The sequence below is a fragment of the Petromyzon marinus genome, chromosome 6 (genome assembly GCF_048934315.1).
Source record: "Petromyzon marinus isolate PM22_M1 ecotype Great Lakes invasive population chromosome 6, UKy_Petmar_22M1.pri1.0, whole genome shotgun sequence".
Classification (NCBI taxonomy): domain Eukaryota; kingdom Metazoa; phylum Chordata; class Hyperoartia; order Petromyzontiformes; family Petromyzontidae; genus Petromyzon; species Petromyzon marinus.
The window spans coordinates 1,381,425-1,402,810 of record NC_133672.1 but is presented as its reverse complement, the minus strand read 5'-3'; the positions used below and the strand labels follow the sequence as shown (position 1 = coordinate 1,402,810).

The window sequence follows — 21,386 nt, the reverse complement described above, 5'->3', positions numbered from 1 at the left end:
GGGCGGAGCTAGCGCGAAAAAGGGTGTGGTCGTGGCATGAGGGGGGGAGGGGCTGGCGGGAAAGGGGCGTGGCCGGCGAGGAGGGCGACAGCATCGGGAGTTGCTCGTCCTTCCCGCTCTTCCCACTCCACGGAGACGGAGGCCGCGACCCCGGCACCGGGCTCAGGGAGCCGCGCTCCGCTCGCACCGCTGGTGAGGCCTGCGCCGCTGTTTTGCTGCTCTCCTCCGCTCTGTGTGAGTGACGAGAAGGCGACGCGGAGCCTCCACCCTCGGCGGTGCCGAGGGTGGAGGCTCCGCGGCGGCGCTGGCCCTCGCTGTATGGAGGCGGCTGGGCAGGGCAGGGCCGGGGCCCTGTAGTCATCATCATCACCACCTCCTCCATAATCATCGTTATTAAACCCTTTACAACGATGACTTTTAAACTGTTAAGGGTGATTGTGAACGTGATTAGCCGGTGAAGACAGAACTCTCGCGTCTAAGCAAGTATTAAGCGATCGTAAAATGTACCATAATTTAGTAATAGGACCCGATCAGGCGGCGAGGATGTTGAAACCGGCACAATCGTTTGGCAATTCTAATTACGGCTTACGGTTGTTCAACGTCATTAATGGGTGATGAGAGAAAGCGTCGCGTCTCAACAATGATACCTCGGTCACAGGAAATCCTCGTCGGCGATGGGGTTCGCCTCGTCTCGGCGTCTTTACGCCGAGCGTACAGAACAGTTATAAATGATGCATCTCATTAACGTCGTCGGATATCGAGGCCTGCCCGAGTCACAGCGTATTAACAATTGCATTTGAGCGTTATAATTCGCATCGTCAGAAGGTGAGAAGAGTGTGTGTGTCACGTTTCGTGGGTTAACGCAGGTAATTTATCTCGTTATTATTTAGTAACGTCATCGGTCCTTGTGGAGAGCCGTAATCGAATTAATTGTAAATAACCGAGTTAACGTCGTTTGTCTGTGATGAGAGAGAGAGGGCGCTTGCGTTTTGTCAATTAACACTCATTTTAAATAACATCAAGGTCATCAGACTGAGAATAGGCACTGTCATGAATTTGCACTTTCAATTAAACAATTATAAATATCGTGCCGAGGCAAAGGTCTTCTTGTGTCTCCCCAATGTCTTCAGACGGAAAAGACAGGGTAACACGTCTCATTCATACATTCTAAATAAACACCCTTTATTTAGAATGTGTGAATAACAGTTATAATGAGGCATGAGTAATATTAAACAACAGGGTGGTGAAGTAAGGCTCCCTGTAATCACCTCAATTAAAATGTACAATTATATGAATAACATCAGACAGTAAGAATAAGTCCCTGACTTCGCACAAAGCAATATAAAAATTAACATCACTATCAACATCAATACCGCATTGTACATTAAAAAAATCATAATTGACAATGAACAATGTTATCGATATACTTTTTCGCAGACGGTGACTTCGCCACTATGGGCAAGTTCCTGTCCAAGGTGTTCGGCAATAAGGAGATGCGCATCCTCATGCTGGGGCTGGACGCCGCGGGCAAGACCACGATCCTCTACAAGCTCAAGCTCGGCCAGCCCGTCACCACCATCCCCACCGTGGGCTTCAACGTGGAGACGGTCACCTACAAGAACGTGCGCTTTAACGTGTGGGACGTGGGCGGGCAGGACAAGATCCGCCCGCTCTGGCGGCACTACTACACGGGCACGCAGGGCCTCATCTTCGTGGTGGACTGCGCCGACCGGGACCGCGTCGACGAGGCTCGGCAGGAGCTGCACCGCATCATCAACGACCGCGAGATGCGCGACGCCATCATCCTGGTGTTCGCCAACAAGCAGGACCTGCCCGACGCCATGAAGCCGCACGAGGTGCAGGAGAAGCTGGGCCTCACGAGGGTGCGCGACCGCAACTGGTACGTGCAGCCGGCGTGCGCCTCCACGGGCGACGGCCTCTACGAAGGCCTCACGTGGCTCACGTCCAACTACAAGTCCTAGCCGGTGGCCCCAGTGACGGGGAGGTGGCAGTGGAGGACGGAGGTTACGGAGATGAAGGCTCCTCCCAGCTGGCCATGCCCTCGTGGGGCAAGGGGGACTGTGGTTTGGTGTTGGCACTGCCTGACACGTTCATAGTTATTGGGGGGGGGGGTGCGGATGTAGGGGGGTAGGGGGGCAAAGGTGATGAGGAAGGGGGATTAATGGCACACTGAGCTAGCTAGCTTTTTTATTGGTCAGAGGTGGTTTAGTTTCTTTAAAAGGTTTATATGGTGCGTTCAAGTGAGAGAATGTGAGTTTATGTGTGCGCGTGGCGTGCCGATTGTGCGCAATTACATGTTCAAGCGCCAATTCTACCGTTCTCTGAGGCTACCGGCCATCGGTGAGGCTTCAAAACGGTGGGGGACATGGTGGCGTCCAGCCACTGCATGCAGGGGTGGGTACACACTTGCCTCTGTGGTGCCACCCACACTGTAGCCACAGCCTGCCGGCGTGGTACCAACCTTCAATTCCACCAGCCGGCCGGTGTGGTGCTACTCTCATCACCTGCTGGCGTGGTGCCACTCGCACTGAAATCACATTCTGCTGGTGTAGTGTCGCCCACACTGAAGCCGATGCCAGCTCATGCGGTGCCTCCCTCGCCAAAGTGACCGGCTGGCGGTGGCGGTGGAATCCAGTTCCGGCCCAGCAGCAGCTGTGCCGTACTGTCTCGATGCTCCCATGAACCAGGAGTCGAGGGAGGGCAGCATGGACTGATTGATAGATGATGACCACTGTTGAGAAGCAGCCGCCTCGAAGTATTAAAAACGCCGTCTAGCCGCATCTGGATGAAGATCAAAAATAAAGAATGGACTAAATTTGTAAAATAGGCTATTTTTCTATATATCTTCTGGATTTCGTGTATTTGATCATAAGATGATCGCTTTAGAATGTATTTTACCTGCCCGCCCGCGCACCCCCTCCTTTCCCCCCCAATCCGCCCCACATCATCCTCGCCCTACTTGTAATGCATTGTGAAATGTTTAACCAAAACAATGTAAACGTATTTACGCAGATGTGCTATGATCCATGACACAGGGTTTGGCGATACCGTATTTGGGCATGTCGGACATATTATCAGTTTCGATTCAATTTTATATATCGGTGATGCTCTTATTAAGACACGCGGTCTCATCTCATTCGTTTATTTTGTTGTACATACATTAACTATGCAGCCTTTTCAGGGTACGGATGTAGTGTTAGCTTTGGGGAATTTAACGCTATTTTATTTCTTCCAGCCATTCCACGTATATAAGTGCACAAAGTATGAACCACATAAAGATTTTTTCTCAAATAAATTACTCAGAGCAGTGATATTCCACGGAAACGCTAACTTCTTTGGGAGCCTGTCTTTTAATTGTAGACATTTAAATTCAGTTAAATGTGTAGAGTTTATTTTGTGTTTAACATCTGCCTTTTCTCTAATCAATAAATGGAAGTTAGTGTAAAGAAGTTAGTGTTTTTGTGGAGGTTTTCATTGTACTGGAAGCATAATTGCACCTGACATGTGCTGCACCATGGCTGAAATCACACCACGTAGTTTTTTACAGGTGAAGGCATGCTATAAAATTAACATGCAGTTTGCTGCCTGCTGAAAATACCCAACAAACACCATTGCTTACTAGATAGCACTGATGCCGGTGACATTGGTGCATCAAGAGGTTTTATTATAATCTTAATAACTGAGAAAGTAAACTATTGTTGATTGTAAAATATAAAATTGCATTTTTAATTTCAAGACCAAACATCTAACAATTGATTTTTTTTTCCCTCAGAAAATAGCGAGTGACATAATTTATACTTGCTAGGTTTAATTGTGAGCTATGGGAAGTGGTGCAACCGGTGTGTTGACAACAGAAGACTCTTTGTTTACTTGAAGCTGCCTGAAGCAGCAGTCCCCAACACCAGTCTGCACAACCCGTGCTCCCTTGTCCCCCCCCCCCCCGGTAGGCCCCAGGTAGCGTCGCTGACCATGGCAGTGGGCTCGAGTCCGGTCACTGGCAACGTAGGAAGCGGGGCCGTGCCGACTGTAGTTGATGATAGCTGCAGGAGAATAGCATCTTGCGCGCGTGTGGTTTGCTCTGCTCTGGTGGCTTTTTGCTTGCGCGGCACTCGGGCTTGGCGGTGTAGGTGGCAGCAGCTGCTCCGAGCATCGAGCCATCTTGCTTTTGCGGTGCCGTTGACAATTTTTGTATGTGTGTGTGGAGAATAAGTCTTCAAGCTGCACACACACAGTACATGCACTCCTGCTCGACTTGCTGGCGTCGTGGATTTCTTAATTAACTGGTAGCCGCTTTTGCGCCTGCGTTGACGCCGATGGATGATTAGGGTGCACGTGCATGCAGGTCCACCGACAATCTGTCATCGTGCATAATCCTGAAACAGATGCTTGTCGGATGTGAGGCTGAGCAAAGATGCACGCGGATTTAACAGGTAGTGGGGGCTTTGGGATAATTTATACTACTGTTCATTAAAAGCTATTTCAATGTGGTTTGTTTTATTTCAGTAAAAATTTTAACCATGGCTGACAGGTCTCGTGTCCAATATGTGACGGTGGTGCTACGTGCAACGCGTGTTGTTAGGTGTAAACGTGGCCTCGTGCGCGAGGGGCTTTCGGATGCGTTCAACACAAGCGCCCACTGTCCACGAATGTAGAAGATGGGTGCTGCACATTTGAAAGCCTCTTGTCACTGATGGGAGCCCAACTTAAATACTGCCCTTTCATGTCCTCCCTTCTGGATTCACGGGGTCACAAACAAGGCCCACCTCATCCATTCTGACGTAGATTCTGGTGCATTATTTACAACAACTTGAATCATATTTTAAGGTGTGGGTCCATTTGTCTGTTAACACAGCCGTTTTTTTGCTCTTCCTAGTTGCTTACAAAAGAGTTTGTTAAGCCAGGGAAAGAATTAACTGCGGCACGCCAACAGTAAATAATTAATTCCGCGAGGAAAATGCAGCTGACGGTTTGCTTATTTTTTAGAAGCTGGCGCGGTGGTACGTAACATGTGGACAAACTGGGGTGGCTTTTTATTTACAAAATTACGGTGATGTGTGGAAATGCATTTGAACAACACTGAAGGGTGGTGGTCATAACAGTTTGGGAATGAGGTACTGAAACAAATTTCACGCATTTGACAAGAGCAGTTTAAAAAGTAGAGTCGTGAGTGAGATCCCATGCGAGGCTCAGGTAATGAATGTGAGTGACTGCAATTGATCTATTTGCTTCCAGCGTTGTTAGGTCAGCACAGAATGTCAATGTCTAAACGGTGTTTAATTACAATGTGTACTTGGGTCCACATTTCCAGAAAGAGCTCGACTTCCCAAATGCTCGTTAATGTACCGCTACTGTACCCCGTGTCCCATATTTGGTCAGCTGTATGTATCATCCCCCTGCACTTGTACTGTACACAATATATAAGTGGTGTGTACGTAGAACTCATTTTTTAATTCAGGAGAAGCCTCGCCACACATGCATGTAGTTTATACAGCATAGACAGTATGAATATTACACTACTGTAAAGGGCAAATAGATTTTTTTTTGTCAGAAAGCAGTCAACTGGCCAAAATGAGATTTTTTGGTTCTTTAAAATCCATTTAAAGTAACCGTTTTGACGCGATTACAGTTTCGATTCGTGTCCGAGCTGTAGCATCGCGAAATGGATCTTTTTTGCAAAAGGAAATTGCAAAATGGGCAAGACTTGTCGGTCCTGTCATTCTGCTGTGACCCGCTCATCGAGTCTTCACGATGACTCTAGGACGTGAAAGTGAAGCTCCGTTAAAAATAGCATCGTGTTTCTGGTGTGTAGTAGCTACGTTTATAGGCGTGCCCTGGTTTCCTGCTGCTCACGGCGACAATTAGGTCGAAAGTGCTGGTGGCAGCTCCGTGTGTTTCATATTTCAGGGGCAACGCAGTGGAACTTGGGCCATCTTGACACATTTGCATCCTGTGTTTAGTGGCTATTGCATTAACAAATAGGCGTACGTCATTAACCTGCGTCGTGGTGTTGTGAGATAACAAAAATAGACCGTGGAATTTTTGTGATTTAAACAAAAATTGTTGCAGGAGACTTTTATCTCATGTGAGATAAATAGGGTTATTGTTGGGTGGTCCGGTTCTTTCCAAGATGTAACATTTGAAGAAGGCATTGGCAAAATATCCAATGAAACACACCTAAAAAGTATCGAGTCGTTGAGGTTTCCTGGATTAAAAAAGGGTCAATCGTTATGGTAAAGGCATATTTTCCAATTTAATGACATTTATCTGGAAAGGGACTTTAAATCTACTTTTTTTACAATTAAACTTTAGCATGGCAAGTCTCCCATTAAATTTTTGTCCCGGTTGCCCATGACCGGATGGCTCATGCTGACAAACCTCTATTGTGCACCATTTGTCTATTTGCACGTGAAGGAAAACACTTCAGACTGCATTATTTTTTCACCGCAGTGCCGTGCAGGCTGAATCTGCTTGCATGCGCTCTTCAGCGCGTGCCACGTCAACCAAAGGGATGCTGGGCATTGCAAGGGAATGACGAGACAATGAAACACATTTACCATGGGGAAATATAATTAAGTAGCACACCAACGGAATATTGCTTGGAAATCCACAGAGGACAAAAATACATGGTTGGTGCACTGCCTTTTAATACAAATATTGTAACGTCAATTTATATTCCCAAATTTCTCTTAAAAAAAGACACTAAGTTCTCACCTGGTTATGAATAAATGTTAATGAGCCATTTTCCACTGCTAGATGAAGGTCTCCTGTGTCACAATCCCTCAGTTTTGTGCACGTCAGCTCTCCGCGGTATGCGTCATCTCGGGCACGCTGTCTTCTTTGGCTCACAATCCATTGTCAGTCTTGACCACTGGCCGTCTTCCCTTGAATAACGTTCCCACTGTTAATCGACCATATGATGCGTATAGTTCGTGCTCTTTGATCCAAGCCTGCCTTCTGTCCCGGCCTATTGCCAAGTATGCACCTTTCAATACTTATTTGTGCATTTTCCACCTTGGCATTTTCTTTACCAGTGCCCATCTTGTGACATCTAAAGTGTAAGGGCTAAATATTCTCACAATTGTATACGCTGTAACAATGGCTCCAGCTGACGGAGTTGGCGTGCGGTTTCTGCCCACGGCGCAAGGGTGCCGATTAAAAGTCCTGGCCAGGGCGGATCGTGTCGGACGTCCTGCGTCGTGATGAGACAACGCGCACGTTCGCTCGCTCGCCAGCTGTGCCGCTGCGCAACCGACGGTTGAGCTTACGACACCTCGCATCCCCCCGGCGTGTCGTCACGCCGGGGGGATGCGGGGCAGCTCTCAATCCCGGCCATCCCAGGCAGGCTCTCGACTCGTGCCAGTTAACTACAGCGCCTGCCTTCCGTGGCGAGCAGAGTGCAATTTGGCTTTGCCGTGCTATGGCAGCAGCGTGTCGCAGATTACTCGGGCATTTATGAACGGCCGTTTATACGATGCGTCGTAAATAAAACATGTGGGTGTTTTAACTTTGTCTTAGCAAATGCTTCAGGGTGGGTCACGCGAGAGGCAACTTAAGTGACATTTGCAAAACAATGTCACGATTCTCAGACTTAAGTAAGCTGTGGCATCTGCGACTTAAGAACATCGGTGACTGAGTACCACCGATTCTTGTTTTCTTATCGTTTAGATTGTTCTGATGAGCTCCGCACAATGCTTTCCTGTGAGATAGGCCGTGAATCACCATGTGCATACAGTGAGTTACAGTGTATGCAGTGAGATTAGGGAAATTTACTTTTGAGTCGTTGTAAGATCGCCTACTCTTCTGTTTTGAGTGAAGACAAATAATTAGTGAAGCGGTGTATTGTCCCGCGTGCTTATGCTGTTGTAGACAATTCCCAGGGTGTTCGTGGAGGTCATGCAATGAGGGATAAAGCTAAAGGTATTGCTTGCGGAGTCACAATGGTCAAGAACAAAGTAAAATGACACCCGTGCTGTAGATGACGGGTTAACGTAAATCACTCAAAGTTATTCGTTATAAAGTGTCCCGATATCCCAAGCAAAAGCCTTCTGAAAAAAAGAGACTCGACAATAACGTTTTTCTTTTCATTAGAAGAAAATACTACATTTATTGAACCGCAAGTGTTCTCGTAAATAAGTTTTTAAAATGTGCCATTCATTGTTTTTTTTTGCCTGCAATGGCTCACTGGGATGTGTAATGTTTCATCATTGGTCGACCGTTCTGTTTGAACAGTGGGCAATAAATGAGGGTTATCTGGTGAAGGGCGCTTGGGCTGTGGCGAAATGTCTCGATGAGGCCAGCAACACCACCAGCCTGCCAGCAGCCACATCCCTGATGGGCCCAACCCAGCTGCCTGTGGTCACGTGGACCCCCCACACTGGCTCAGCACTGAGTGGTGCTCAGTTCCTGGATTGCAGAGCGTGAGCCAGAGAGCTTACTATGCAGGGTTGCAGGGCATTGGCTAGTGAGCTTACTACACGGGCTTGCGGGGCGTTGGCCAGTGAGCTTACTGCGCAGGGTGGTAGGGCGTTTCCCAGAGAGCTTACTAAGCAGGATTGCAGGGCGTTGCCAAGCTTACTACGCAGCCTTGCAAGGGGGTTTCCCCACGAAGCTTACTACGCAGCATTGCAAGGGGGTTTCCCCACGAAGCTTACTGCACAGCCTTGCAAGGGGGTTTCCCCACGAAGCTTACTGCACAGCCTTGCAAGGGGGTTTCCCCACGAAGCTTACTACACAGCCTTGCAAGGGGGTTTCCCCACGAAGCTTACTACACAGCCTTGCAAGGGGGTTTCCCCACGAAGCTTACTACACAGCCTTGCAAGGGGGTTTCCCCACGAAGCTTACTACACAGCCTTGCAAGGGGGTTTCCCCACGAAGCTTACTACACAGCCTTGCAAGGGGGTTTCCCCACGAAGCTTACTACACAGCCTTGCAAGGGGGTTTCCCCACGAAGCTTACTACGCAGCCTTACAAGGGGGTTTCCCCACGAAGCTTACTACACAGCCTTGCAAGGGGGTTTCCCCACGAAGCTTACTACGCAGCCTTACAAGGGGGTTTCCCCACGAAGCTTACTATACATCCTTGTAAGGGGGTTTCCCCACGAAGCTTACTACACAGCCTTGCAAGGGGGTTTCCCCACGAAGCTTACTACACAGCCTTGCAAGGGGGTTTCCCCACGAAGCTTACTACACAGCCTTGCAAGGGGGTTTCCCCACGAAGCTTACTACACAGCCTTGCAAGGGGGTTTCCCCACGAAGCTTACTACGCAGCCTTACAAGGGGGTTTCCCCACGAAGCTTACTACACAGCCTTGCAAGGGGGTTTCCCCACGAAGCTTACTACGCAGCCTTACAAGGGGGTTTCCCCACGAAGCTTACTATACATCCTTGTAAGGGGGTTTCCCCACGAAGCTTACTACACAGCCTTGCAAGGGGGTTTCCCCACGAAGCTTACTACACAGCCTTGCAAGGGGGTTTCCCCACGAAGCTTACTACACAGCCTTGCAAGGGGGTTTCCCCACGAAGCTTACTACACAGCCATGCAAGGGGGTTTCCCCACGAAGTTTACTACGCAGCCTTGCAAGGGGGTTTCCCCACGAAGCTTACTGCACAGCCTTGCAAGGGGGTTTCCCCACGAAGCTTACTACACATCCTTGCAAGGGGGTTTCCCCACGAAGCTTACTATACATCCTTGCAAGGGGGTTTCCCCACGAAGCTTACTTATTTAATTAATTAGAAAAAAAATTCGGCGCGTAACACCGCCTGAATAAAAATAGGTGACGTTTCGGGCAATGACTCATCTTCACAGTCCTCGGAGAGAGGCGGAGAGGCAGAGTCGCCAAGTAATGAATTATACGCCGAGTGCGTGCACGGTGACCCTGTGTTGGACCCCCCCCCCCCCCCGTGAGACGATGTCACTCAAGCGCGCGTCACTTGCCTCATTCACAGCGGGTGTTGCAGCACAAATAACTCGCCACAGAGGTGAATTGCCGTAAGCACGCAGTAATAGTTGAACAAGATGGGGTTTTTTGTGCGATTGTTGATTACGTTGAGTCGGTCGCGTCATCAAGATACTTGAGAACGTGGTTTAACAGGGGGTTGCGTGTCTGAAAACTGTACTTAGACCCCCCAGGATCTTGGTGGTACTGGTGTTGTGACTGTGTTAGCGAGGCATGTGGTCATTTCCCCCCGCTTGCATTACGAGCTCACGAGTTATATTCAAGAATCAATTTTACTTGTTTTCAATCGTGGTGAATGTAGCACCTCCCGTGGCTGCAGGAGTCATGTGAAACTATTATACAACATAAAAACATTCTTACACGCATGAGGCAATGCATGTATCAGAAGTGTAAGAATAGATTTTTTTTCAATGTATTCATTGTTACGTGGCTGATATTATCCACCTGAATCACGGACACGATTCTCAATTGTAACGTGTCTCACTTAAGTCTCTGACCTGTGCTTTCTCTCACCACTGCTTGTGATTGCCAAAGCCATGGATGTGGAGAGAGTGCCATGGCGAATAGTTGTCGGTGTGCGAGAGAAACCTTTCGTGCGGGACTCCCTGAAACAATAATGGGGGGTGACGATTTTTTTTTGGGACGTGATGCGACGAGAGGGCTTGGTGATTTTGTGCATCGCTCGTAAGCTTGAGGGTAGAGACGAGGAAGTTGAATATCTGCGCGACACAACCTAAAGTGGTTTGGTTCACGAGGACGGACAGAGTGCGGCATGTCACAGCAAGCAAGGAACGGGAAGAGGTGCACATCCAAGCCTGTGGATCCCCTGCACTGGGAATGACACGCGACGGCCGTGCCGCCCAACTTTTAAAGCGGTCGTTGCCGCTCGTGTTCATCCCACCGTAATGGATTGCAATCGGTACCGCTGTGTGTAACGTCAGCAGTGGTTTTCCTCGGGGGAGACCGCTCGCCACAGCGTGGGAATGTGGCTTTGGGGATGCCAATGGATAGGAGTGATACCCTATTGCTCCTTTGAGCAGTGAGACACGGGGGGGTCACGGAAGTTCTCAACGCGGACTGGTGCAAGTTGGGGTGCAGAAGTACAGCATAACGGTGGATTGTTCTCGACTACCATCTGATGTCAACAGGACCTATAGCACCTGCTTTATCCACCAGTGGTTAACCCATGCAAGCGCTTTCCAGGCTCAATCCTGCTTACCCTTCCGAGTCGATTTGATCAAACACGCAACTGTGGCTATACAGAACCAGGTGAGATATGTAGCGCTGCGTGCGCCGAGCACAAAAATGTAATTAATGTGTATCCCACAAGCAAACCATAACAGTGCTTGTACTTTTCATGCATTATGCATAAAACCATTAAGTTTAAGCAAACTATCAGTGTTGCCTCTGTGCAACTCCATTTTTAGGATAATAAAATATTAAATTTACATTATTCTGTCCGTATTATTTCCGGGATAAGGAGGCAGAGTGCTATCAATCGGTGCATTTGTATAGTGTCGGTGATATTTCCTTCAGATGTGTTCATTGGTGTTTTTTCAATGTGGATCAAAGGGTGGAAACTCCTTTGCAAAAGTAAAATTTCTGGAGAACGCGGTGACATTCATTGTAGTTTGTGTTGAATCGGCAGTTTTCATGATATTTTTTTTTATAATCACAATTACGTGAACAAGTCCCGTGGCTTGGAGGGCTTACAGCTTGGTCGCGAAAGTAGCGTACGAACGCACCCAACCTCGAGCTCATTTTTCACGGGTGCAGATAATGCAAAATCGGGCTGATTGCCACAAATTGTCAACAAATTACGTCAAACTGTAATTGCAGGAGAAATAAAACGCAGGCGTGCGGTGAATAAAACATCGGCTAATTATAGCGCAATTACCCAAAGCCAGTTAAGTAGAGAGGACTGTATGCACACTGTGTCTTCAAGGTCACGTGCATGTGCTGCTCGCTTACAAGAGCGCTTATTTACCGAATACCAGAGCTTCTTCGCTCTCTCGTCGTGACATTACTATATGTTACTATATATAGTAACGTTACTTATATATACTGTATATGTTAACGCGCCCTCGCATTCAAACCGAGACCCGAGGTTGACTGTCACAGCCGTATACTGTTTCTGACATATCAAAGGCCTTTCTGGAATTACTATGAGAGAAAGTGGAGCACTTGGCATGGAGAAAATACGCAGGATATTGACATCGTTCTAACTGTTATGGAAAGTGGGTACGCTTGGGTAAGAATGGTGACGGGAGTGGCAGCCAAGGAATGGAACGCGTCCACAGCGGAGATGGAGCGATGGTATCAAGTCCAGCTGCTGGACAATTAACTCCCTGAATTTCCACAGTTCGGGGTCGCAATTTAATCGAAGACTGAAATATTTCGGCGAATATTACCCCTCTTTGTTGCTGTTGGATTTCTATGAATCCCCAAAAAATGCGAGTGATCTCGCGGGTACGCGATTTGCCCGCCCAATGCGTGCACGCATATACTTCCCCCGCAGCTTTATGTACGTTGCAATGTATGCACGCGACCGTACTTAAACGCCACGAAATGGCACGACCGCTCCCTTGCATTGGCAAGCGCGCGAGGGACGATGGGACTGTGGGGAGCCTCCGTGGCTTCACGCCGACTGCACGCCGCGGTAACAACTCGCGCCGATCCGAGGGGGGCCTCTGGGGACGAATGACGCTGCTGCTGCTGCTTCTTCACGGCACGGAGCCTCTGCTGCACACATCGGGGGATCGCCACCCCGGGGTCGGTCGCGTCAGACAACCTGCAGAAACTTGCGTGCGAATGTCCACCTAGCGTCGTCCTGCGGGTGTTTTACGCAAACGGTCACTGAGCTCCAAACCTGGGAGTAAAAGATGCAGGTTCTCCGAGCGAATGTGATGGACCGATGCTGGTCACCAACACCTCGCAAAAAATCCCATTGTGCACATTTGTCTACATATGTAATAATTTCACGCGAATCCCTGAGACGCTGCATTCACCACAGTATTAAAATGATGAAATGTTTTAATTAAATTGTCACCTCCAGTTGTGATGTGGTTATGAAGGAGCACTGCCTCAGTAAAACCATCACCATTGGAGAGAGAACAGTGGTTTGCAATGTCTAAACTACACTAAACTCTTTTACGAGGTAAAGCACACTGAGCAAGTAGCTCTTTTTCAGAGGCCACCTGGTAGCACGTGATGATAGCTCATCGAAGTGGCTGATTTCATGCCTGAGAATTTATAGCAGCAGCCAAATAATCTAAAGACATGTTTGTAACTGTGGAGGGCAAAACCAGAGGAACCCGGATAAATATCCATGCAACCCGAGCGAGAGATCACACAGACTCCAAACACAGGTATACATGCTTCAGCATTGGAATCAAACCCATTGTCTGGAGGGCAGTGGTTAGCGGACTGTGAGCCAGGCTACAAGCCAACTTCAGTGGCAAGTGAGATGCCAACCTCTCCTGGGCTTCAACCCACAATACCCACGCGATGTGGGGAGGTCTTCATCCAGTAGTGGATTAAAGTAGGCCTATGCATATAAGCCTATGCATTACCACCCGTGGATGTGTGTAGCAGCTGTTCTTATCCGACGGCCGACCCGTCCCGGCTTCCCTGCTCCGGTTCGCCACTCGCATGCGAGCCCTCCCCGCAGTCGTGAATGCGCAAGTAGCGCACGTCGCGCAGCACCCTCGCCCAGTCGCCCTGCTCCGGTGCGGCCTCTCCGGCCCCCTCGCCGTGCCGACCGCGGTCCCAGAGCGGCGGCAGCCTCGTCCGCTCCGTGATGCGCTCCCTCCTCCGCCGGGCCCGCTCCGCCTTGCGGGCGCGCGCCGCCTCGTCGCGCCGCGCCCGCACGCCCGTGCGAGGCCCCGACGACGCGCCCGCGTGGGCGGCGGGTGAGCGGCCGCGACGCTGGCGGCTGCGGTGGCGGCGGGGAAACGCCAGCGGGAGCTCCTCTCGTCCATCAACCGCACGAAGTTCGTCGCCGCCCGTGTACGTTGGCCCCGTTTCCTCAAGGTCCGCTTGGGCGATGCGGCGATAGCCTTGCTGGAGCCGGTCATGGCGGCGGTTACCACATTGGTGGACACGGTGGTGGTCGTCGCATTGGTGATCGTGTTTCGCGTCACTGTCTTTGCTCCTAGTTGACGTGTGTTTGTCCTCTAAGCAGTCAGACCTTTGAGTTTGTTCGTCACCATTGTGATTAACCGCGTAGCCATTCAGGCAAGACATGCTGGATGTTTCCCCATGAGGCGATGGCAGTGATAACTTAGTGATTGGCTGGCTCTGAGAGGTCAAACGATGCTGTGGATAATGATGAGGATAACGGTGATTGTGTCGATGAGGAGCTCCGCGATCTGAGCGGAGTGCAGACTCGCACATAACACCGGGAAAACAAACAGCAGAGCTCTTCGAGTCGCTCGCTTTTACGACTTCGCCCGGCACGAGTGAGGATCTTTCCGCTTGGCCTCGCGGCACCGGAGGCCGTGTGGTGGCGGTGACAGCGGTGGCGGCAGCGGTGACAGCGGTGGCGGCGGCGACGGGACCTGCCAGGGTGGCGGCCGTGGAGCGGCTCCCGGCGATGGCCGCCAGGAGTCGATGTTCGGTGTCCACGCGGTGAGCAAGCTCCCGGACGCAGTGGACGCGCTGCCGCTCCAGCTGCCGCAGCAGGCGGTCGCGCGCAACCCGCTGAGCCCGTTGCAGGTGCCCGGCACCCGTGCCACGCACGGTGCGCTGCATGCCAAGCCCCTCGTTTCCCCGTGCCGGGGGTGCGGTACCTGTGAATTGTGGAATGAGTACGAATAAAACACGGGGACGGTTGTAAGGTTGCAACCTTTTCCCACTGTAGACCAAAACCGGACCTATTTCTCATTCAAGCCTCGGTCTATAAAACCTGTGCAGTATTCTGCAATCACGTTCAAAGCAATTCCGGTACCAGATCTCGGTACAAACCAAATCCCTGCCACCTGTACACAGATGCCAATTCCGGATAGGTGGAAACCCGAGAGGGCAGTTGGAAGTGCGATCTCGGATTCTCAACACTGGGACCGTGGCAGCTGGGCAAGCTCGGAGCGTGCACCACCGTCACGCCAGTTAGCCACGGAGTCGATGCTTCACTCGTTGCAGCTGCCTGATAATTATGCGGGAAATTGTAAAAAAATGCCGCCTGCTCAAAAATGGATTAAAAAAATACTGCGCACGGTGACTTCATTGTTCACGACAGTAGGTGACACCGTGTACCCGGTTCGTAGCCAACAAAAAAACATAACTGAAAAGGAAAAAGTACACGTCAGATGGGATTATAACAAATTAATACATTTGCTTACGTAATTGTAGCTGATCAGGTCTCCCGTGAAAAAGAGGCAGTCTCAAAGCGTTGTCAGCTGGTTAAACGATGGACGTGCCGTGGGTTGCACGAGCCCGTGTGGACATAAGCACTGCGATGCAGCGTCAGCATCATGTTCGTGACAACACAGACTGCCGTTAATGGTAGAGGTATCAGGAACACTGTAATCCGGTGCGCAACACGCAGATTTCACGCGTTTGAGAATCCCCAAATGTGACCGTTTGGCACACGAGCCGGACGCGTACTACGCACGGTATTTCTCAAGGTCATTTAAAACCATTCACCTCTACGTGCATTTACACTTTCTCCTGAAGTCACAAATGTGTGTGTTTACTAGATGCAGACTGTTTGCAATGCTATACGTATAAGCACAAGTCAAGCGCATAATATATAATCGATTTGATTAGCAAGGGCAATTAACCTGCAGTGGCTGCATTTACCGCTCTTGAAAGTGCGACGCGCCTGGCCGTGTTGTGTTTATGAGTGAGATAGGACACGAGGCACAGTACACTGACCTTGGGAGACGGGGAGATGTTGTTCACAGCACGCCGCTGTCACCACCACTGGACACGTGGAGACTACGGAGCAGTTTCCCTTGCCAGCAGAAGCCACCTTGCGCAGCTTGGTTGCTCATAACATATTTATAACTACGCGATATGACGGCACAGCCAACACGTGCGTCATCATCATGTTATTTATTTCCTTATGTACATAATAAACATTTGGACACGTCGTAAATAAACAATCGTGATTCCGAACCAAGCGCAAGCCCCCAAATGTGAAGAAGGCCGACCGAGCTGCTGGCTGGAGCCCAGCCCCAGGTGAGAACGTGGCAGCTGCACGTGGTGGTGACCCCGACCCTGCCTCTCTCTGTCCCCCACGCCCGCGGCTAGCGAATCGCAGGCTCAGCAGCAGCAGCAGCAATCCTGCAGGACACGGCCCGCACCTTGGGAGAGGCGTCCCCCCCCCGCCTCCCTCCTGTGGTGTCAGGGTCCCAGGTGGTGCGAGTGTCTGTCCGTGGCAGCCAAGTCGGGCCCACTCGCCGCTTGGTGACTCATGGCCACCAATAGAGCTGGGGCCACCGCCACACGCCTGTGTGAGCACTTGTGACTTTTGAGGGTGCGTGCAATTGAAAGGACAATATATACGGATGTGCTACAGTGCTGTAATTGTGGCGGTGCCTTTTTACCGTGGTCCTGTCCACAGCTGGCTTATGTTTGCCACAGCGGATGGACTATGAGTGGCGTGCAATTCCCAGGCTCTCTCTCTTTGCCGCGTCCAAACACGCAATGTGGCACACTGATAAATAATTGGGCCGTTCTCTCTATGTTTCCCTCTCCTCAGGTCAGGACGCTCCCCACTCAAACGAGGAGCTTTCAATTATTCAATTGTATGAAGACAAAGTACACCTGCAACGGATACATCTAGCGCTTTGTATTTCGCATTATTTATCTCCATATATATAAAAGGCAAAGTTGTGATTATGTATGTCTGTTCAAAATATTTAGCGTACTTCCCGACATGCAACAAACTGGAAATTTGCCATGTGGGTACTTTCCAGACTGTACACCATGCAAAAATTATTAAAAAAATGCACTTTTGTTTTTGGGGGGAGCTCATTAATGCATATTTATTTTGCACGGCAAGTGAGCTGTGACGTCAAATCTGTCATGTGACCCGCGCATGTGGAAGCGTAACGCATTGTAGTGTAGCGGTTAGCGCGCTGTCTGTATGTGTGTGTCTGTGTGTGCTTATGACTGTGCTTATGACTGGCTCCAGTTTAACAGCAGAGGTCTCACTCCGAATCAGTCGAGCGGCAATATCTTTTCATCGGTTGCGTAACGCTGTGTGGAAGCTACCTGGTCTGTCGCTCCGCACTAAGCTTCAGGTCTTCTCGGCCACGGTCATTCCCTCCCTTCTCTACGCTTGCGAAACGTGGACCCCCCTAATGGAACATCTTCGCCGGTTAGAAACATTTAGGCTGGCCTGCCTACGATCCATTCTGGGTTTAACCAGACTGGATTGTGTGAGGAGCTCACAAATCCTTGAAAGATCTGGGCAGGGTCCCATCGGTGAGCTCCTCCGGCAGGCAAGGCTGCGATGGCTGGGTCATGTAGCCCGCATGCCCAGCCACCGCATGCCGAAACAGCTTTTGTTTGGCCGGATTGAGGGGGCTAAGCGGGCGCGGCACGGGCTAGAGAAGAGATGGAGTGATGTGGTACAGGAGGACGTGGAGCTGAGTGGACTTGCCGATGACTGGTACCAGCGGTGTCAAGATCGGCCTCTGTGGAGGAGGCTCGTGAAGGACGCTACTGGGCAGTTGGAGGCAGTCGCCCTCCAACAACAACGGAGGGCGGAGGAGCGACGCTCAGAACGAGCGGAGCGCCGGGTGGCTAAAGCACAGCAGGTTGGCACAGTAGGGGGCACAGGTGGTGCATCAGCCAGTCATCTCAGTCAGTCGACTCGTGGCACCTGGGTCTGCCCCGTGACCTCCTGCCAGCGGGCGTTCGACACTTCACGTGGCCTCAGGGTGCACATAGCCTGGCACAAGCGTCGTGGTGACGTCACCGCCACTTAGTGGCGAATGGCGGTTGTTGTTGTTGTTGTCTGTGTGTCTGTGTGTGTGTCTGTGTGTGTGTGTGGAGTGGTAGTGTAGTGGTTAGCGCGCTGCGCTACGAACCCGGCGACCCGAGTTCGATTCCCGCTCACGGCCACCACCGGTGACGATTATTTCAACCTCTCCTGGGCCTCCCCTAGGTCGACTCAGCCTCAAACGAGTAACTGCTGCTACTGGGGGGACAAAGGCGGCCGCGCGTGGTGGATCCAAGTCCCGGGCGAAGCCGGGTAGTACAGCTAGTGCTGTATATTCTGTATGAGATATCCTCACCAAGGCAAGGCGCAAGACGAAGAAATCAACTAATTTCAGATGTGTGCTGTGTGTACTACGAGCACAGTGGGGGGCGCAGGTGGTGCATCTGTCAATCAGCTCAGCCAACCCATAACTCCTGGGTCTGCCACATTTACCTCCTCCTCCTCCCGGGGAGCCTTCCGACATTTCACGTGGCCGCACGGTGCATCTAGCCTGGCACAATGCTGAGCGGCAGTTGTTGAAATGTCAGGGAAAAACGGATCCCTTGCACTCAAACTACACACGGGACAAGTGGCCAGTGGCGTAAAAACCCTCCATTGATTTGTTTCCCCCACCGCTGGATGGTTCTGCCCGCATGGGCACGGGAGGCAATGCCCCCTCCCCTTCAAACTGGCCACCTTTATTAATTTATTTTCAGTAGTTTACAATTAAGATACAAAATTAACTAACTATATGCATCCGCGATGTAACAATCCATCTCATGCCCGCGGAACAGCGGATTTGATGGCTCCATCTCTGCACGAGATCGGTGTCGTTCTCTCCTTTGGCTGCCGCCACTTTAGTCTCGACCACCGCTCATCATCCCCACGAGCCGTGCCTTGCCCTGCCCAATCCTACTTTTACTAACAGTCAATCTGATCTCAACTGGCGCGTGTTCTCTTAATCCACGTGTTCTCTTAATCCGCGTGTTCCTCTACCTGTCTCGGCACGATCCAGCGACCCTGTTTGAAGTGGATGGATGACAGATGTACCCCACCACACCCACCAGGTGAGTAATCCATCAGTCTGTTTGGGCCTTCTTCCAGATTCATGGTCCCCGCCTCCATGTGTAGATTTATTACAGCTTTCAGTTTTCTGCCAATAATTTCCAATTTCGGGGAGAACAGATGTGCAGTGGTTAGCGCAGTGCACGATGAACCAGGCGACCCGAGTTTGATTCCCCTCCACGGCTAACGTCTGTGGTGAGTGATGACTTTAAGGAACCAAGGGCCTACCTTCGCCAACCCGCAATGAAGATTGTGGTGAAATATGGTCAAACACTCCCCATGGCCGACACAGGGTGGAGGAGCTTGCGTCTAGCAATTCATTGACAGGACTGTTATTATACATTTCCAATTGTGCTATCGGCATAGTTTAAAGAAAGACACAGGCGCAGCCCTGCAATTCCTTGCTCAACGGCGCAGCTGTCGGAAGGGCCTCCATTCAGAGGAGTTCCGCCTTCCTGTCGCACTGGACAGGTAACTAGGAAGAAGTGGGAAATACCCACACGGTAAACCCACATTAATTAGCATAAACAATGTAACCTCGTGGCTACCGAATGCACTTCTGAACGTATAATAACTTACTGCAGCAGAGTGACACAGTCGAGTATGTATGTGGTGCATGCACGTAGGCAATATGAGACATACAATACTCTATGTGTATCAATGCATTACCTGGGAGTCTTCAGCCTACTAGTGGATGTGTGACTTGCTATGCACCTCAGATATATAACATCGTATAGAGTAATATAGTAATATACATGACTTACCACACAGGTGTAGGGTGGCGTTCTTCTCTGGCGAATGAAGAGATTCTAATGGAAAAAATCCTAACAAAATGTTGTACTTTTCCCCTTATGTTTGTATATCATTTATCTGTTAAACACATTAAAGCTATGTATTTATAACGAATCCAGTTAATGTCTCCTACCTCTCACATTTATATGTCCATCTGTTCTGTACAAGCGTCTTGCGACGCGGTTACATTTAGAAGACTTGTTAATCCAAGAGCATTGAGCTCCTGGTTCCCATTCACGGAGGTATCGTCTCGGGCGTCTGTAATATTCTCATACACGCCTCTGTAGTTTCTGAGCAATTCGGAATGCTATATATAACTACCTAGATGAGTTACACGAAGGACCTTGGCAAACATAAAATAACTCACTGTTTAATAAACACCTCGAGTGCCTCTGGTCTCGCTCGGATGGACGCAACACCACGTGAAGTGTGAAAGCTCTCAGTGCCCCCAGAACAATGTGCACCCAATGTTACAGCTGGCCAACATGCCAGACAATTTACAAAGTGTACCCATCGGCTGGGTGTCTTGATAATGCAAGAGTCGTGCCAGGCCTGCAGGGAACCCAGGTGCCTGTCTGTTGCAGACGACTTTTCTGGGCAGTGGAGTTTGCAGGATGGGCCCTTATATCCGTGGGCTATCTTCATACACTCGATTAAAATCACACTTGATAGAAACCGTAAAACCACATTCACTAGTAAAACTGTGTCACGAAATAAGAATATGGTAGGGAAAAAAGGAGCTCTGATGGGCCCCCTTAAGAGCAGAGTAGTGGGCTGATTAGTTGCCCAGAATATGATTATATATGAGAATACAATTATATATATGCATGGTTAATGTTTATGATTTGTGCTTATGCACCACTGCAATGCAGTCCTGATACCCAAATATAACTTGCCAAACATCTCAAACAGGAGCATACAAAAACATTCAGGTGAGGGTTTACTGGGATTTTTTGCCAAAGTTATACGGGTGTATCAATTCTGGATGAAGTTTTTAATCATTCTCCTTTCCATTAGTTAAATAAATTAACATTTGTAAACCAAAGGGAAAACTGCAATGGGGGGTGGGAATAATGTTTTTCGAAAGGGCATCATCAATTGTATTCGCCACCGTTTTGAAGTCTGTTAATGGGTACATTGTGTAAATAGTGACACTGTTAGTGGGCACACCTTGTAAATGGTTACATAGTGTGTGTACACGGTGTAAATGGGTACACTGTGTCGATGTGTACACGGTGTAAATGGGTACACTGTGTCGATGTGTACACCGTGTAAATGGGTACACTGTGTCGGTGTGTACACCGTGTAAATGGGTACACCGTGTAAATGGGTACACCATGTAAATGGGTACACTGTGTCGATGTGTACACCGTGTAAATGGGTACACCATGTAAATGGGTACACTGTGTCGATGTGTACACGGTGTAAATGGGTACACTGTGTCGATGTGTACACCATGTAAATGGGTACACCATGTAAATGGGTACAATGTCGATGTGTACACCGTGTAAATGGGTACACTGTGTCGGTGTGTACACCGTGTAAATGTGTACACCGTGTAAATGTGTACACTGTGTCGGTGTGTACACCGTGTAAATGGGTACACCGTGTAAATGGGTACACT

General features: G+C 49.8%; 2 protein-coding genes across 4 annotated transcripts; one reads left to right on the top strand and one right to left on the bottom strand.

Moving 5' to 3' along the window:
- Positions 1–49: 49 nt before the first annotated feature.
- Positions 50–4,541, top strand: LOC116939702 (ADP-ribosylation factor 6). Of its 2 annotated transcripts, none has more exons than XM_032948453.2 (2): positions 50–234; positions 1,438–4,541. In XM_032948453.2, the coding sequence occupies exon 2, from the start codon at positions 1,455–1,457 to the stop codon at positions 1,980–1,982; it is 528 nt and encodes a 175-aa protein (XP_032804344.1). In that variant the 5' UTR covers positions 50–234; positions 1,438–1,454; the 3' UTR covers positions 1,983–4,541. The 2 variants fall into 2 exon arrangements, with proteins under 2 accessions (XP_032804344.1, XP_032804343.1); XM_032948452.2 differs by having other exon boundaries at positions 72–192.
- LOC116939748 (uncharacterized) lies at positions 4,128–20,214 on the bottom strand. 2 transcript variants are annotated; one of them, XM_032948511.2, is made up of 2 exons: positions 15,850–20,214; positions 4,128–14,765 (listed from the first exon to the last, which is right to left on the bottom strand). In XM_032948511.2, the coding sequence occupies exon 2, from the start codon at positions 14,725–14,727 to the stop codon at positions 13,576–13,578; it is 1,152 nt and encodes a 383-aa protein (XP_032804402.1). In that variant the 5' UTR covers positions 14,728–14,765; positions 15,850–20,214; the 3' UTR covers positions 4,128–13,575. The 2 variants fall into 2 exon arrangements, with proteins under 2 accessions (XP_032804402.1, XP_075919576.1); XM_076063461.1 differs by having other exon boundaries at positions 4,128–19,058; positions 19,735–20,214.
- Between the last annotated feature and the right edge of the window lie 1,172 nt (positions 20,215–21,386).

Excerpts from the sequence above, each read along its gene's own strand:
- LOC116939702 (XM_032948453.2), top strand. The coding sequence starts at position 1,455 with ATGGGCAAGTTCCTGTCCAAGGTGTTCGGCAATAAGGAGATGCGCATC.
- LOC116939748 (XM_032948511.2), bottom strand. The coding sequence starts at position 14,727 with ATGCAGCGCACCGTGCGTGGCACGGGTGCCGGGCACCTGCAACGGGCT.